This window comes from Electrona antarctica (genome assembly GCF_951216825.1).
Source record: "Electrona antarctica genome assembly, chromosome: 10".
NCBI lineage: Eukaryota > Metazoa > Chordata > Actinopteri > Myctophiformes > Myctophidae > Electrona > Electrona antarctica.
The window spans coordinates 25866309-25885823 of record NC_136791.1 but is presented as its reverse complement, the minus strand read 5'-3'; the positions used below and the strand labels follow the sequence as shown (position 1 = coordinate 25885823).

Genomic DNA, 19515 nt, shown 5'->3' with positions numbered 1-19515 from the left:
ACACGCACATGCAAACACCCAGGCGGGCACTCAGTACTTTTTTTTTTTTTTTTTTTATGTTCGTTAACACTGCGAGTTCCTTCAGAGTGTGACCTGTCCCATCTGGAGCTGAGAGGTCCACTAATCTTCCCCGCCCGGGTTTCAGATTCGAGGCCCGCCGCAGGTCTCCATTCCTGGGGTCACGCAGCTAAGTGACAAGCCATAGGTTGATGGAAAATCCATAGCGCTATCGCCATACATTACTTTTATTTGATGTGGCCTATATAGTGAGCATAATGCAATGTGGAAGGCAGTTGGGTGGTGGTAGTGGTAATGGTACTAGACTGGGTCCTGTGGTTGGAACCTGCATGGGACTGTCCAGCTCCGTAATGCCTCCCTTGGGGGCCACACATCTTAGCTGACGTTGACATACGACCCCTTCCAACCCACCCATGGTCTTGACCCATTTGGTGCTTATGTTATGGAGCCCTGTAACTCAGTCCACGGTATATGGATTTTCCTGTCGGGCGTGTGTACGCCTTAAAACACTTCGGACAGGGCACTCACAAACACTTTGCTTAGTGTAAGAGGAAATGGAGAGGCCAATCAGGTAGTGTTTCTACGGTCTGACTGTCTGGGACCCCTTTGTGAGCATTTCACCAAGAGCAAATAAATAAAATGCATCGGTTTGAAGTGTTCTGCGTATAATGTTGCTCCCAACAACTCGCTAAACAATTTGTAGTTATTATTTTGAATTTTATAAATCATTTCCTGACCTCTGCCATGATGGCCGCGACTGTATACTTATTTACTGGCAATTTGTTGATGACGGAGCTATTTGGAATGCCAATTGTTTTATTACGTTGAACCGAGGCTATTTCTGTGTGTGTGTGTTTGCCCACATTCCAAACAAACACAGCTGACAAATGTTCCAGTAGCATAACTACACAGTAAAATCCTTAGTTAATTTAACTTGCGTTGAGTGATCCGTGTTCTCTGACACACCCTGCCAAGCACGCACGCACGCACGCACGCACGCACCCGCAGGCGGGCGGCATATTTAGTATGGTCGGCACATTTAGTATGGACTCGTCAAACAAGCTAATGTTTTTCTGTCCTTCAAACAACATGGCATGTCGCTCCACCGGCCCTCACCCTGACAGCCAGTCAGCCACATACATGCACTGTCAAATCCTCAATGTTAATTCATTCAAATTTGGTTACATTTGTTTTTGTACCCTCTCAGAGTTACAAATGGACAAAGCATCATTCAGGGTTCCAGTGTTGGTGCATATTGAGTGTCTGGCCTGCATGGGCAGGGTTCTAGTGTTGGTGCATATTGAGTGTCTGGCCTGCATGGGCAGATCACACACTTCATGTCCAATATTGAGGTTTGTCCCTTTTTCCTTCCTCTGACTGACTTGCGTATCCCTTTTCTTTCTCCTTCCTCACAGACGATACATTCGCACAAGCCCCACTTTGTGGCGGTACACTGTCAAGAGGTTGGCGGGAAGAACTTCGAGGAGTCCATGGCACATGTGGACTCTTTTGTCAAGTAAGTAGCCCTTTGGTAAACGTCAGATATGATCACGATGCGAGTCTGCAAAATGGCCTCTGTGTGTGTATGTTATTGGCCTCATTCTGTTCCAGCCTGATTCGCTGCGTTCCGTCAATTTGTTTTGTGACTCGCTACTCAGTCTGGCCAGCAGGCAGCAGACTCATTTCGTAACGTCACCATTATGTAGCCACGTTGTTGCTGATACGTCATCAGCCAGCACCACTCTATCCATGCTTCTCACTGTTGGCGCCAGTTCGAGACTAAACATGCGGTAAAAAGTAGGGGTGCACAATTATATCACGATATCCGATCTCATATTATTTGCGGGGTCATATCTGCCGATACCGATTCTGATATTATAGAGAGGACCACAATGGAAACAAGCCTAGGCCCTATAGGCCTCTAGGGGCTTGGCCCAAAGCCTATACTCTTTTCCAAGTGAATTAATACTGAATGAGATGAGTACACAAGTTAAATGTAGAAAAATGTAAAGTTTATTTTTACGTAAGATTTTACATCATCATTGATTTGACTTTTGTTCTAGACTAGAGGTACTAGACACTTTAGATTTATAGTGAACTCATTGATGATTCTTTTTTGGTTTGCTGGTGAAAACCGATTAATGTGGATTATTTTGAGACCACTCCGATATCGATATGGAATTTTTGTGGCCGATATGGCCAATTCCAATTATGCTACCGATTATATCGTGCATCCCTAGTAAAAAGTAAACAATTTGATTCAGTAGTCCACTGTCAGATTCAGTAGTACAAAAAACTGACGAATGTTGCAGGACAACAGCAGTAGCTGTGTGGGGTGAGTTTAGTGAATTATAAGGGGGCGTTGCAGGACAACAGCAGTAGCTGTGTGGGGTGAGTTTAGTGAATGATAAGGGGACGTTGCAGGACAACAGCAGTAGCTGTGTGGGGTGAGTTTAGTGAATGATAAGGGGGCGTTGCAGGACAACAGCAGTAGCTGTGTGGGGTGAGTTTAGTGAATGATAAGGGGACGTTGCAGGACAACAGCAGTAGCTGTGTGGGGTGAGTTTAGTGAATGATAAGGGGGCGTTGCAGGACAACAGCAGTAGCTGTGTGGGGTGAGTTTAGTGAATGATAAGGGGATGTGGCAGGGCAACAGCAGTAGCTGCAGTAGCTTGCACATTGCTACGACATCAAACTGGTGTTTTATTTCCCCAACCCGCATCACAGACCAACCAGAAAGTAACTACGGGTCCATTTCACCCGTTTCCCTGTCCCGCTACCTTGGAGATGGGACCCTTTTTGGACTGATTATCAAATGACAAAATAAATCCATGGAATGCAGCGAATCAGGCTATTATTCTGATGTGATTGATGTTTTTTTATTTTTAAGATTTTTTTTTTGCTTTTTGCCTTTTATTGATAGGGAACAGTAGACATACAGGAAAGGGGGAGAGAGATCGGGAGTGACACGCGGCAAAGGCCGACTGGCTCGGGAGTGGAACCCGCGGCACGCCGTCCGAGCTGGCTCGGCAGCCCAGGTGCCCAGACGGTTGAGCTATAACCGTCCGGGGCCGATGTGGTTGATTTCTCTTGGTTTTTCTGTAGTGGTGTCAACTGAGACTATTCCCTAGAAAATGCAGCCCTCGCCTGCCTTGTCACCTGTAGCATTAAGTGGTGTCAAAACAGTGTAAAATGAGTGGAGATCTCCCCCCACTGGTGGCATCCTGCTAGTTGTACTGAGTGGAGATCTCCCCCCACTGGTGGCATCATGCTAGTTGTACTGCAGACAAGATGAGTGGAGATCTCCCCCCACTGGTGGCATCCTGCTAGTTGTACTGAGTGGAGATCTCCCCCCACTGGTGGCATCATGCTAGTTGTACTGAGTGGAGATCTCCCCCCACTGGTGGCATCATGCTAGTTGTAATGAGTGGAGATCTCCCCCCACTGGTGGCATCATGCTAGTTGATCTCCCCCCACTGGTGGCATCATGCTAGTTGTACTGAGTGGAGATCTCCCCCCACTGGTGGCATCATGCTAGTTGATCTCCCCCCACTGGTGGCATCATGCTAGTTGTACTGAGTGGAGATCTCCCCCCACTGGTGGCATCATGCTAGTTGTACTGAGTGGAGATCTCCCCCCACTGGTGGCATCATGCTAGTTGTACTGCATCTCCCCCCACTGGTGGCATCATGCTAGTTGTACTGCAGACAAGATGAGTGGAGATCTCCCCCCACTGGTGGCATCATGCTAGTTGTACTGCAGACAAGATGAGTGGAGATCTCCCCCCACTGGTGGCATCATGCTAGTTGTACTGCAGACAAGATGAAAAGTTGTTTCCCATTATTTTTGCAAGGCAGATTGGATCAGATAATTAACATTTCACTTCCTACAGATTGGTTTGGTTGTATTATTATTAAGTCGAGTGTGTAGTAGTATGTAGTATGTGTAGTATAACTAAGTTGTCTTGGTAGAAACCACATAACTGCTCAGTGCTTAACTTGTAATTTGTCTGTCTGTCTGTCTGTCTGTCTGTGTTCTCTCCATCAGAGAGCTTTTGGCCAGTGATGCCATGAAGGAGTACAGCAGAGCCCGTGTCTACCTCGATGAAAACTACAAATCCCAGGAGCATTTCACAGTAAGGGCAATTCCATCAACTTTTCAAAGTCTTTGTGTATGTAGGCTGAAGGACTACAAAAATGACCATGTGCCATGAGCCATATTGTTCTGATCTTTTGGCGTAGGAAAACACAATGTCCTCTGAGTCTATACGGTCAGTTACTTATTGCACAAACTTGAAGACGTGTGCTATGAGGGCCCGTGTTCAGAATGCACCAGATAATCTTTGATGCCGAACTGCAGATTGAAATCACTGACAGGCTGCACTTCTACTCCCATACTATTTTTTATTTAACCAGTAAAAACCACAGTGAGACTGAAGTCTCTTTTACAAATGTGAACTGACCAAGAGAAGAGGCAAAATAAATAATCTAACACAGCTCTGCCAGCAACAATGAATACAAGACAATAACAGGACAAACATGCCACGCTCATAAATACAGTACCCACTACCAAAGAAGCTCCGAGGGAGAACAGGAACATCTAGTAATAACGCAACCAATAAAGGCTAATATATAAAAACTAAGCAACGGAATTTGCTAGGAAGGGTCCCAAGTTGACCAACTCCTGCAATGATAGCAGATGGCCACAAGGTGGTGGTATATACTTGGAAGTATACCCTAGTATAGTAGTGGTGGGTCACCTTGCTGGCAGGCAGCTCACACTGCTGATTCTCTTGTCTTGATTGCTGTTGATTAATGAACTTGGCCCAATGACTCACATTGTACACGGACAATTGGATTAATTATTCTTAAAATAACACATTTAATAGACACATTATTTGAATCAATACTTTGGCTTGGATGCCCACCTAGTTCATGTTAGTTGTATTTGTGAGTTAATGTGAATCACTTTGCCATACAATATCATACGTTATTTTTCAGCTCTGGAATCTAATCTGATATTTGTCATCGTCTATATTGTCTTGTTTCTTGCAAAAGTTGAAGTTGTTTTTGTATGGATACTGCCATTATTTAGCCAGCTAAGATGCATAAATCTGAGGCCATTACCCGTCTCTCTCCATTCACGTTTTTTTTTTATGCACCACAGCCAAGTGTCAGTTGCGGCACATGGCCACTTGGTGGCGCAAGACATTCAGAAAGACTTGGCTCTAGGAGATATGGATATTTCCCCTGAACTCGCCCCCTTAGAGTATTAAATTGGAGTTTTACTTCAGCAGATTAAAATGCAATGCAGACTACTATAGAGGCCCGAGAGGAGACTATGATCTCTCCCCTTTTCCAAGAAGAACAGTTCTGTTGGGGAAGAGAGAGATGGATCGGGGGGCTGTTTCAGAATAACTTCCATTGACGTGGTCTATATAGATATGGGACCGCGTTACCAATCAGCGCGTGATCGCTCAGCTGTGTCTGTTTTTGTCGCGGTTATCACCATGCTACGCTGCACCTCCACACAACGCTCATAAATCACATCTCACCGCTGACTCACATTTGCTCTTTTCATAAACATATTACAAACACTATGGCCTTTTACAAAAAAATAATTATCTGCCATTTCACATCAAGCCGGGGATAATATCCCAAACACTGCGAGCTATTTACTCAGTGCCGTCTTTGTCTATAGATTAACCTTTGTTTTGTGTTTCCATTTTCATCAAATAGAGATTGCGGGGCATGGCCGCTTTCTCTTTTGTGAATCAATGGGCGTAAAGGGAAACATCTGATGTGCTTTCTATGATGTGGATATTGAAATCCTGGCAACAGTAAACACGAAGAGACTCTCCAGTCTGCCTCGCCACAGGACCTGCCATTTGGCTTAGATGACATCACTCATATTTGTTTCCTCAAACTTCGATTTTTTTTTACCCCCCCGCCCGTTTTGCTCCAGGGTAATTGTTTGTTGTCCGCCCTGCCTGTCAATTTTCAGATAATTTAAGTGGAAACGCCACGAATGGCTCCTCCTGAGCTTTCACTGTGTGTGTGTGTGTGTGGTCTTGTTTTTTCTTTCCTTCTGTGCACCTGTGCATTTCTTGGGAGTTATGAATGTAGCTATATACATAGGAGTTGAAATGAGAATTGTACTACAAGTCACTTGCCTCTCTGTATATACCTTTTGTGTATGTTTGTGTTTGCGTGCATGCTTTTCAAGTGTCAGTGAAGGGGAATATGGGGTAATATATTAACGGAATGACTGTTCAAATATTTGATATTTTGGATATTAGAAAGATACTCTAAATATGTTCTGGTGGTCCTATGATAGAGATTTTTTGTCGACTAAATCTACAGTTGATTTAGTCGACTAAAATGTATTTTGGCAGGTCTTGATGCCGTCGTAATGACTGTTTTTACACTTGCTGAAAATAGCCGATCTACAAGCTCACAATGTGTCACGAAGCGTTCTAAGCTTGTAGATCTGCTATTTTCAGCATGCAGCGTGTAAAAGTGTAAAATGACTTACTGTATACTGGATCTCTTGTGCACTAGTCCCTTCCTAACATTTTGGTCTAGTTTTTATTTGTTGATCGAAATTGTCAGTATATTTACTCTTGGTTTTAGTTATCATAGCTTAGTTTTCATTTCGTTTTAGTCAGTGGAAAAAGTTAGCCGAACATTTTTCGTCTTAGTTTAAAGGCTCATTCATAGTCTGGATTTTCGGTGGTGAGGTGACCACCGAACTACAACATGACGTCACAAGCTGCAGTGAAGAGCAAACCACCGCCACCGCCCCAGCCCTTCTCTCTGTTTTTACTCACCACCGCTCAACGTTATTTCAACTCCGGTGGTCACCTCACCACCGAAAATCCAGACTATGAATGAGCCTTTAGTCTACGAAATCAACACTGCCCCCCAGGTCCGTCCCACAGAGCAGTGTGTATAACTTCATTGCCCGCTCTTGTCAATACAAACAGAATGCCCACGTCTCTAATCCGTGTTAATCCTAGAGGTTGCATGATAGGAGGTCGTATCATCCTCTTTGCAGGATATACCAACTCATTACAGTGGATGGGGGGGGGGGACGTATACACATCCTCTGATGACCTGTGTGTCTTAGACTTCAGTCCTCCTAGCCTCAAGACATTATGATGACCTGTGTGTCTTAGACTTCCGTCCTCCTAGCCTCAAGACATTATGATGACCTGTGTGTCTTAGACTTCAGTCCTCCTAGCCTCAAGACATTATGATGACCTGTGTGTCTTAGTCTTCAGTCCTCCTAGCCTCAAGACATTATGATGACCTGTGTGTCTTAGTCTTCAGTCCTCCTAGCCTCAAGACATTATGATGACCTGTGTGTCTTAGTCTTCAGTCCTCCTAGCCTCAAGACATTATGATGACCTGTGTGTCTTAGACTTCAGTCCTCCTAGCCTCAAGACATTATGATGACCTGTGTGTCTTAGACTTCAGTCCTCCTAGCCTCATGACATTATGATGACCTGTGTGTCTTAGACTTCAGTCCTCCTATAGCCTCAAGGCATTATGATGACCTGTGTGTCTTAGACTTCAGTCCTCCTATAGCCTCAAGGCATTATGATGACCTGTGTGTCTTAGACTTCAGTCCTCCTATAGCCTCAAGGCATTATGATGACCTGTGTGTCTTAGACTTCAGTCCTCCTATAGCCTCAAGGCATTGTGATGACCTGTGTGTCTTAGACTTCAGTCCTCCTATAGCCTCAAGGCATTATGATGACCTGTGTGTCTTAGACTTCAGTCCTCCTATAGCCTCAAGGCATTATGATGACCTGTGTGTCTTAGACTTCAGTCCTCCTATAGCCTCAAGGCATTATGATGACCTGTGTGTCTTAGACTTCAGTCCTCCTAGCCTCAAGACATTATGTAAACTATCAGTTATTCAGTACGGTCTGGAGCAGACAGAACTCCCACATGACATCAGGTGGGACTACCAAGGTGAAAGGGAAGGGCTTTCACAATAAAATCACTGCTGTGTCCGGTGGCGGTAGCGGACAGCACCGGAGTCATTGGTGGTGGGCAATGGGTTTTAACACATTGTATGCCCAGGACGTCTTTATAATAACCACCTGGGGTGCCCAAAGACGTCTGGAGACATGGTTAAAAAAAACAACATTCTTTTTTAATCGTCCAAAAAACGCTGGGTACTCTACGTCTCTATTCACAATAAATCTATGGGTATATTTTCTGTTAAAAAATGGTCCAAAAATGCGGGCACTCTACGTCTCTATTCTGAAAAAAACGGGGGTAGTGAGACATAGCCAAAGCATTTCCGGGGGTCCCCATCCCCAGCCAAAAACGTTGAGAACCCCTGTTTTAAAGTAGCAGATCTACAAGCTCACAGCACGCCACTTTGTGCCGCTGCGAGCTAGTACATCTGCTATTTTTTGAGGGGCGCTAGCCCCTCCTATTCACAGGTTCAAAGTTTGTTTAGTAAACGCATTGACAATGAAGGGACAATTTACGTCATGTGTTGTTAACGTCATTTTGTCTATTTATTGTTAATGGTGTTTAATGTTTGTGTTGGCACCGTTTGTTTTACATCACCATCATCACCTAATCAACATGAGTTAGACTTTCGCCCAAAGTCCATCTCGCCTTTGTTAGTTTCCGCCGACCTCACGCCGACCGCTCGCTGCGGTGGTTCTTTTATTTTGTTTTACTGAGAATAAGGTTAGAAATAAGTTTAGGGTTAGGCATAGTTTTACTGGGGTTAAGTTTAGGAATAGGGTCAGGTTTTGGCACCGTTTTACTGAGGTTAAGGTTAGGAATAAGGTTAGGTTTTACCGTTTTCACAATTTACTTATAGGTTACTTCTAGGAATACCAGGCTGAGCAGTTCTGCCGGCTGTACGCCCAGTGAGTTGGTAAAAGGGGCAACTTTGTTGGTATTCTTTTTTGAGGGGCAGCGTGTGTGACTGTATGTACCACAGGAATGATGTGATTGGCTGAGCACGGAATGTGATGTGTAGGATGATTTATTATGATGTAGCCTATGATAAGAGCGCTCCTCACTTCACGCAAGTGTGTATTTTTATTTTTGTATCTGAAAATTTTGAGAACTACTGCTTTTATAGAAGGCATTTGTAGAAGCGGCCTCGGGTCGTGATGGTTAAGCCAGTGGTTTTCAACCTTTTTCATGTCAAGGTCCATTATTATTTTTTTATACTGCATTTGAGCCACGGAGGAGGACCACCATTTGATGACCTTTAGCCTCGCAGTCCCAAAACGTAGAATATGTTGTTGGATAACCACTGGTTGAATACCACGCGGGGGTTAGACGGTTGAACCTGGCCTGTTGGCTTGTGCCTCCCATGGCGAGAGGCAGCGGGCGGCGAGCAGGCCTTCCCCTCTTGTCTTTAGCTCAGAGGGTGGGTGGGGGGGATTCTCTGACTGACTGACACGTCATCCCCCCCCCCCTCTCTCTCTCGCTCTCTCTGTGTGACTGAGCCCCAGGCCGGGTGTTTTACAACCCCGTTAAGGTATACAGCAGGTAAAATGTCAATTAGGAAGGACCGCCCTGATAGCTCAACTCCCAATCCACTTGTTCCAGGCCATTAATATTTATCATGGGCCCGGCCCTGGGGCTGCCTGCCGTGTCATCGGGAATGATGTGCGCTAATGCCTGCCCTTATTACCACTTCCTGCGGGCGCGCACACACACACGGTAAAACGCACACACATGCACACACAGACGCGCGCGTGCGCACACGCGCACACACACACACACACACACACACACACACACACACACACACACACACACACACACACACACACACACACACACACACACACACACACTTAGGCTCCCCTATCTATAAAAGTGTAACGCCTCTCTCTCTCTCTGACTCTCTCTCTCATTTAGCCTTATCAAGATATTCTCACTTGCAGACACCAGTGCACACAGACACACACACACGCACACGCACACGCGCACACACACGCAGACTCAAACTCCCAGACACAGAGCCCTCAGTTGTTCCAGGGCATTTTAATGGGAAATTAAAGGCGTCCTGTATGTCTGTCTGCGGTCTCCTGGACAGGAAGCAGTGACAGGCCGCAGTAAGGGGATAAATCAGACATGGTGGTCTCGACAGGATAGCGCTGCTGCCTACTTGTGTGTGTGTGTGTGTGTGTGTGTGTGTGTGTGTGTGTGTGTGTGTGTGTGTGTGTGTGTGTGCCATCCCAGGTGATGGAGTATGATGTCCATCACTGACCCTGACTGTACAGTCAAATCTGGAATGTTAATTTGACTCTGGAAGTGTAAAAAACACGGACAGGTCCATTGACTCGTCGGTGAGTGCACTTTCACCGACGACGTGCACTCCTCCTCCTCCTCCTCAGAGGAGTCCTTTGTTGCGCCCTGTCCTGTGGAAGAAAGAGGGATGCTATTTTGATTGCCGAAAACGCGATGCACATGTTTGGTCCTGTCAGCATCCATTTGCATCAGTGTACTATTTGTATGCGCGATACACAGTCTAGATCCTATACCCGAACGCAGACAGTCTGCTCCATTTGATTAACTACAAGCAACCACAGTCACATTGAACTGACTGGGACTTGTGTTCTGTCTGCTCCCACTGACCGTGTACAGGAGGTCATCTTATTTAGAGCAAATCATATGAACATAATTGGCCTATATTTAATCCTATATGAATATAGTTCATTACGTTGCTGACAAACTTAAATGGTGGTGATACATGTCTGAATTTAGGGGGTGCAGTGGGTGCACAGACCATTCAGAGGGGCTGCGTTCCAATCCAACCCCTGTCATGTTGTCTTCCCTATAGGTTTCCTGTCTTTCATGCCAAAAAGGAGAATGGAGTTTAATGTTTAAAACTTTTTTTTCCAAATAAATTTAAGCAAGCTATTGTTTGTGTTTTACATAGAGCGGTGCCCGGTGCGTGGCCCACCCAGATATTATGTCTGTTAACCTTCCATGCCCATATATGGAGTTCTTTTTCAGGCATGCCCAAATATGGAGTCTATGCAGACGTCATAATGATGTCAGAACAGGCCAGCTCCATATATGGACCCTGGGCAGGGGCCTGGTCCAGAGCCCGGGCAGAGGTCTTTTTGGGGCGGTTCTAGCCTCGGAAACCCAGACGTTTTTATTTCCAGGGAGAAAAAAAAAGCCTGGGGCCGAGTCCACTTCGTCGATCACTATCTGTTGATTTCTGATCGTCTGCACCTTTGTTAAATTGACGCACACCCGTACACATACACACACTCCTCTCTTTCGCTCTAATGAATTAGTCTCATGTCGCGCAGCTGCGTCTAGATTCTCCCGGCGGATCCTGCAGGGAGCTGCCTATGCCATAGAAAGCATTGGTGGACCCCCCAGGCTAGGGCGGTTCTGGACAACCGTGGGTCCGACCGACTCGACACCGGCCACTGCACCCCCTGCGGTGGTGTGGAATGCGTGTGTCAAATTTGAATTATAATTATTACTCCCAGCGGCATGATTTGAAAAAAATATAATCATTTTAGCCAACAGCTTGATGAGGGCCTTCTGAATGAGGGAGCAGGTAGTGTATTGGTGCCATGCTCAAGGACACTTTTGGCAGCATACATGGCTGTGTCGACGTACACGCTAACCCTCACGGGAATCCAACCGCTAATCTTTTCATTTACCACGCTTTTGTCTCACTTATACCCTATTACCATAAGCCACCCTGCCTCAACCCTAACCAAGAACCAGTGGACGTTGATGTCGAGGTGTGTGCGTGCGTGCGTGCGTTATCCCATGTTGTAGTGGTGGCAGGCGGTCCCACTATAGCTGCATGGGAGGTGAGGGTATAATCCTACTTCAAGCGGCACGCATGTAATGCAATCATCAGAACCCACACTCAGCCACTCTGCTCCGCACCCAGGAATTTATGAACACTTAGTGTCTCTCTCTGTGCTGACAGGGCCTTCTCGTGCGTGTGTGCGTGCGTGCATGCGTGCGTGCGTGCGTGTGTGTGTGTGTTGTATTACTCCCCAGCAATACCTGTCACCCGCGTTTATCACCCGTTTTAACGGCCTCCCATATGGTCACCTCAATCTCCCTTTTAATACTGATACAAAAATGGGTTACATGCGTTGCAGACGAGTATACGCACAGAATGAGACGGAGGAGGGGAGAGAGAGAGAGACGGGAGGGGAGAGATGGAGAAAGTAGGGTCATATACGAGGATTGAAATGTTGGTTTTATACATGGAGGTTAAGTGGGAGGGCCAATTCTCTCCTCTCTACCCCCTCTTGCTCTCCCTCTCTCTCCTCCCCTGCTCCCCCACCTCTCTCCTCTTGTGTTCTCTATACCCCGTGATCAACAGGACTATAGGAAGGCAGCAGAGCCATAAGCAGGTTTAAAATATTGCAGACAAAATATTGGAGGGCTCTTATTTCAATATGGTGAGAAGTACAGAGCAGACTGAGTCCATTTGAAGGGAGTAGATGTCAGGGCGGTAATATTGTTGGGCCATAACTCTCTCGGGCCATCACTCATGCACTCAGGGGCATGCCCATAAGTGCACACACACACACACACACACACACACACACACACACACACACACACACACACACACACACACACACACACACACACACACACACACACACACACGCCCGGGACAAGTGTTGAGCGACAATCAATGAATCTGCCATCAGACGTGAATTATGAGCGAGAGAACAGGGACCGGCTCTGTGAAAATATTTTGGCTGAAAATGTATATATAATTAATGGGTTGTGTGGAGAGGCAAGAAAATTGATGCATTTATTACAAGGAGCCTAATCCGAGGAAACTGAGCCTAATGGCCTCCTGGCCCGTCCACACACATGCACACACACACATACACACACAGCATATTGAGGTGCACGCAGTGATCCACGCGCACACACACATGCACACAGTGTACGTGCGTGCATGTCCAGCTCGCCCTCATAAACAGTGCTGCGATAAAGTGCTTGTGTGTGTGTGTGTGTGGGGGGGGGGAGGATTGGTTCAGTGGCCGGTTGATCTGGCCGGGGAGTAAATCAGTTGTGTCCTAGAGCGAGGGAGAGTTGTGTGTGTGTGTGTGTGTGTGTGTGGTCAAGGGGTGTAGGGTTGGGAAGTTGTGGGGTGGGGGTGTCGGTCGCTGGCCACAGATAATGATGTGATTCCAGAGCCAGGCGGGGGCCGAGCGCACCTCACCCCCACCGCCCATTATGATGTGCGGCCCCCCAGCCACCCTGAGCGGGGGGCACAGAGTGAAGGTGAGGCTGTCATATCGATCTTTTTAGCGCTAAAATATGAGCCACTTTACTCTGCTCCCCGGCGCAGTGATGTGAAAAATAATAACTCGGACCCAAATTAAAAATATTGATCGCTTAGGAGGTGTTGAGAGCAAATAAACACCCTCTGAAGGATTTTTATTTCCCCTCCGCCTGCCCTCCACCCTTAGCCCTTCTTCCCTCCCCTTCTGCCCCCCCACCCGTCCCCCAGTCCCCCCACACGTCCCCCCACCCTGCAGAAGGGGCTGGGTCAGGGGATGTCGGCTGCATGCAGGGCCCGCGGTAAATACATCTGCCTACAGCCGTATTTATGCTTCATGGTTGGGGTCCTTGAAGCAGTTCCAGGGGGTCCCCAGCTAAATGATAGTTTGGAACCAAGTGGACCCTTATGGGACTGAAAACTCAGATGTCATTAAATGGGGGGTCCGTAGACTAATGCAAAGTTGCTCTGCTAGAGCCATAAAAATCTTCTCTTATGGGGGTCCCTGGCATATCTTTTCAAATTGGGGGTCCGCGGGCTAATTAGTGTCAATTTGGGGGTCCTTGACATGAGAGTACAAGGACGTGTATCCAGTACCTCAATCCGTCTTAACCGACCATGTACGTTCGTTTCACCATGTTTTCGCTTCGGCGGCAGTAATTTCACTTCCGCATTTCCAAGTCTCCTATATACTCGCGGTATAGCCGAGTATGTATGAGAAATGTCCATTATTGCCTGCATTGCATGGTCCTCCAGACGAGAACATACTGGTGATTATCGCTTTGATAACATTCCAAGCACGGGGTGCGATACCGAGCTCTTTGACTCTGTGCTTGGCAGTAAATGGTGCATTTATATAGCGCCTTTTAACCCATTTTGACCTGGGAACGATTCTACAAATGTCTTCTAAATCTTGACAGTTTTCTTGAAAACCCCATATTTCTATGTCCGTGGTTAACGTTCGCTGTGAAAGAATATATTCAAACATTTGGGCCACATTTTCGCGATTTTTCAAAAATAGCGGACCTACAAGCTCGTAGCGCTATGAGCTTGTAGATCTGCTATTTTTCAATAGCTAAAGTATAACATCATACTTAAAACACAAAGGGGTTCCCGCCCAAAATGGGTTAAAGACGCTTTACAGAGGTTGTGCGGATACCGCAGAACTCGCCAGTTTACCAAGTCGCCACGGCGAAACTTCATCAATGTCTTCATCGTTATGCTACCATGCTGTCTTCATCAGTGTAGTATGTCAAACCCACAGATGTTATAGTTCATGTCCAAAGTGATCAAATTATTTTGTGCAATTAAATGGTCAGCTAGATGATGATAAAAAGGTGAGTATTTGAATACCAATGATAAGTAGGCCTACCATTTCAGGAATTGTTTTTTGTACTTTGCTGTTTAAACTTTTAGCATTCCTACTTTCTCTAGTGTTGACTCTAAACAACTATCCTCTCTCTCTATTCAATGCAATTTAAATTAAGGTGAAGTAAAACTAAAATGCACTAAATCGCGGCGAGTTGGTTAACTGGCGAGTTCTCCAGATACCATTCACACACCGAACGGCACCAACCTGCTCATCGGGAGCAATTAGGGGGTTCAGAGTCTTGCTCAAGGACACTTCGACACTAACTCTGGGGGAGCCCGGGTTCGAACTGGCAACCTTGCGGTTACCATCCGGTCAGTCTACCCCTGAGCCACCGCCGCCCCCTCTAGTAGTCTCTCTACACCATGAGAATGATAATAACCCCTATAGCTAGCAGTCTCTCTTTATTGTTCCCAGACGCAAATGAACAAGCACAGGGAGTCACTCCCCTATCTCATCATCCACTCTGGCGCTGATTGATCGGGTCTTGACTCTTATCATCTGACATTAGCCTGGCTCCGTTCAGGTACCCCCCCCCCCCCCCCCACCACCACCACCCGTCCCCGCGGTCATAATTTCGCCCTGACTTTTTTTTATTCCTCGCCGTAACGGATGAGCTGACACGGGGCCATCAAACAGGTTGGAAAACAATTGCCACCGGGTTAATTTTATTGCCCAGCTCCCCCCCCCCCCCCCCCCCCCCCCCCCCCATGCATGTGCGAGCGGGTGGGAGGTTCCCTCTGCCCGCTGCCTAGAATGAATGACCGCTCCCTCCGAGTGGACAGGAATGGGAATGAGAGGTGGGGGGGGGGGGGAGAGTGGTGGGTTTATGGCTAGGCACAGGGAACCAGAACCTCCCCCCCCCCGCCCACACACACACACACGCACACTCTTCAAATCTAAATTGAGATTCTCCTGACATGCTCAGAATTGGAATTTTGATCTATAAGCCAGGTGATGTTCCATTTAGTTGATGATGAAAGCTGCCATGTTTCCCGCTCAATTGCGTGTAACCCCCCCCCCCCCCCCCCTCCTCTCCACCCTCGTCCATTTGAAGTGGGTTAATGTCCGCACATGCTAAACAGCAGCGGACACACAGCGACAGGATGTGCCCGTCGAGTCAGAACTGTCCTAAAACAAACTACTTAGTATATCTAAATGCTGCCGTAATACTTGGCTGGCTCCCACCTGGTTTGCACCACCACACTATTATTGATTTGTCTACAAGGACGTTTGCTCTGTTTGGGGCGGCCAAGACTTGAATGAATAGATATTTGATGGAGCAGCACAGGGGAGGGAGAGGGAGAGAAAGAGGGGGAGAGAGGGAGAGGGAGCCAGCCGTCTCTCAGTGGAGGAGGGGTTTGGTTGGAAGAGGGAGGGAAGGATCGCATGCTGCCTGTTGACATCAGTGAGGACTGAGGGACCGCTGGCTGGCTGGGGCGGCGATGGCCATATCTCCGGTCCTCCAGTCAGTCGAGTAGAGCTAGCGTCCTTCCTCTCATCCTGGTGAAAGCTAATCTCTGTTGCGCTGGCGTCGGGGGCCGTGTGTGTGTGTGTGCGCGCGCGTGTGTGTGTGTGCGCGCGCGTGCGTTTGTGTGCATGTATAATGCCGAGTTTCAGAAACGTTTTAGCCAGTGAGCTAAAAGAGAAATTGGATGTTTGCCCAGTGTTGTGAGCTTGTAGATTGGCTATTTTCACTACTTCTTAAATATTTGTTTTCTAATTTATGGAATTCCTTACATTATTCTTTGATTTCTTCATGAAATTAAAAGAATAATAATAATATAATACAATCATTGAATTTGTTTTAAAATCATGCCATTTTTTCAGATGTTTGGGGGGAATGTTTTTTGAAAATGTTTTTAAAACAAATTATTAAAAACAAAATGTAAGGAAACTTAAGAAAGGAAAATAAAGGGGACTCATACAAATGTGTCCGCGACCCACAAATGGGTTTGGGAACCACTAGTGTGTGTGTGTGTGTGTGTGTGTGTGTTGGTGATATAGTTAGTAACTGACCGTCCATACATATTGATCGCCCCTCTCTCTCTCTGCCCCTTCATTTGCATGGGCCGGCTGACCGGAGGGCAGTCACTGGCCATTATATTCCCATTAGCTAATCTTTCATCTTTGATTTCCATAATCCTCAGCCTATTGAGAGGCCTCACAGCTCTCACAGACCCACAACCCCCCCCCCCCCCCCCATGCATGCGCGGTCCCTGGAGAAAATAGGCGGCACCCCCCCCCACCTCACCCCAACACCCTCCGTGGTTCTAATCTCCACCCACACTACACCCACAAACTAATCTCCCCCCCCCAAAAAAAATCTGCACAGCCACATGCAACGCACGTAGACATGCGTGTACGCATATGCATACGCACGCTCTCAACAGCGCATGAGCAATTGTGTGTGTGTGTGTGTGTTTGAGAGTTTGTACTCTTCATGCTACTGGTTTTCTAATACTGGTAAGCTACTCATTGTTGTTTTTTTCATAGGGTAACATTTTTGTTTCATACTGAAAGTTAGAGTCGAGAACCTTTCACGACCGCCATTTGAAGAGATACGCCAGAGAAGATTTGTATGGCTCTAGCAGAGATTCTCAACCCGTTTCATTTCAAGGACCCCCAGTTTGACATGCATTAGTCTACGGACCCTCATATAATGGCCTTTCTATCTCTGGGACCCCCAATTTATATTGTAAAATCAGTGGTGGGCCGTCAGGGCCAGCAAGGCCTTCTCTGCTGGCACTGCACTTGCCTGATGCAGAAATGTATATTTTATAATACGTTTTTCTTTTTAACAAATATATTGTATACTATTTATTTCGCTGCCACTGCACTGTTTCTCACTCAGACAGGCTGGATGCTCTGCTTCCATTCTGTGCAGGTACAACAGGGCTTGTTTTTTTCTAACCAATGAGATTTTTTTCCTTGTGTTGTCTCCGGGTAAAATTCTCTAACGTGAGGCCTTCAGAATCTCCACAGAATCACCCATCTGTTATATTGAATGGGAGCGATATAGAGATTGACAGGTTCTTTAACCAATCAGATTCCGAGTTTGCCCTGCTGGGCCTTTTCTTTCAACTTTAGCTCTGCTATTTTTGAAAAATCGTGAAAAAGTGCTCAAATCTTTGAATATATTATTGTTTCACAGCTGTTCCAGCTCTGGGGAGTCCCTGGAACAACATATTGTCAGATGGGGATATCAGACCTTGTCACATGAAATAGTTTGAGAACCACTGATATATAGAAACTGAAACTGACTTTTCAGAAAACTGTCATGATTTAGAAGGACTCGGGTTCAAGTGGAGATGCTTTGTGTTTCCTTCACAATAGTTGTGCGTGGCGCGTAGCGGTGTGTGTGTGTGTGTGTGTTTGTGTGTGCGCACATGTGTGCGTGCGTGCCCATGTGTTGGGCTGCAGTGTTCAGATTAGTGCCAGTGATCTGTGGCGTGGTGTCAGGGGAGGTGTTGTTATACGACTCCTGGCGTCTCTTTAAAGGAGCCTTTATTAACATGAGTGTCAGACCACAGCTTATCTGTCTATGCAACAGATTAAGCCCCCGAGGAACATGCTCATATTTCAGCTGCCTCCTCGCTATAGTCAGTCTGAGCGCTCCTCTCCTCAATGCACGTGGGAAATCTTCACTGAAAAGAGGGGGGGAAAATAAATAAATAAAAATCCTCGGTTAATGTATCTATCCATCTGTAACTGGATACAATTGTGCAAATACGTTTGTATGCAACTGTATACACTCTCAGACTGGAATTAAGTGATTTCTAACATGTTTTTATTTTTATTTTTTATGCACATCCATTGTTAGTGCACTTCTCTTTTTGAGCTATAGCGGGGTGACCAGATTGGGCTAATGATGCGCTGATCGATTGAGTTGATCAACTCCATTACCGTTATTAAAATAGAGATTTTAATCCCCCAGGCAGTCCGAAGTTATCGCTTTGTCATGTAGTCTCGCTTTGTTGCAATTACCCAGTTCTAACTTTATGTCGTATAGGCGGCACATTTCTATTTTAGTTTTAGTCATAGTCAATCAATCAATCAATCAATAGTCTCTTGAATAGTTTTCATTTAGTTTTAGTCACATTTTAGTCACCTGGAATGTTTTTGTGTTAGTCTAGTTTTAGTCGACTAAATATCATGAGATTTTAGTCGACTAACTCTACAGTTGATTTAGTCGACTAAAATGTGTTTTGGCGGGCCTTGATGCCGTCGCAATGGCAGATTTTACACTTGAAAATAGCCGATCTACAAGCTCACAACGCGCCGCGCTGCAAGCTTGTAGATCGGCTATTTTCAGCATTCTTGTCCACTAGTCCCTAACATTTTAGTTGAGTTTTTATTTGTTGACAAAATCGACTATTATATTTATATATATACTAGTATATTTAGTCATAGTTTTAGTCATCATGGCTCAGTTTTTATTTGTTTTTTGTCAGTGAAAAAAGGTAGTCGACGAACATTTTTCGTCTTAGTTATAGTCTATGAAATCAACACTGCTATGCTCATCCATATATATTACATGTTACAGTTTGTTGAAGTGTGTTACAGATATGTTTTGGGAGATTCTGACTTTCAATTTTGTTTTGATTGTATTTCTCCCCTTTTTTCTTTGGCAATGTAAACGTATGTTTTCTCATACCAATAAAGCCAATTGAATTGAATTGTGTTGAGTGGAGACGGACACACAAATCACCATGGCTTACGTTACAGAAACTCAACAATACTGCAAATTCGTTTTAAAAGCTTAGATTTTGTTTGGTTTATCCCATCATCCATCATCTGAACGTGTGAACGGTGCGTGTACAGAATCTACTTGTATGTAGGCCTAG

The 19515-nt window shown here is 45.9% G+C and overlaps 1 protein-coding gene across 3 annotated transcripts in view; it reads left to right on the top strand.

Annotated features, from left to right (window-relative positions):
* Positions 1 to 19515, top strand: part of inpp5a (inositol polyphosphate-5-phosphatase A) — a 244203-nt gene that overhangs the window by 85677 nt on the left and 139011 nt on the right. For all 3 annotated transcript variants that reach the window (XM_079511579.1, XM_079511580.1, XM_079511581.1), the window contains 2 exons: positions 1434 to 1534; positions 4066 to 4153. In XM_079511579.1, the coding sequence (XP_079367705.1) occupies positions 1434 to 1534; positions 4066 to 4153 (189 nt within the window). The remainder of the gene's footprint in view (positions 1 to 1433; positions 1535 to 4065; positions 4154 to 19515) is intronic.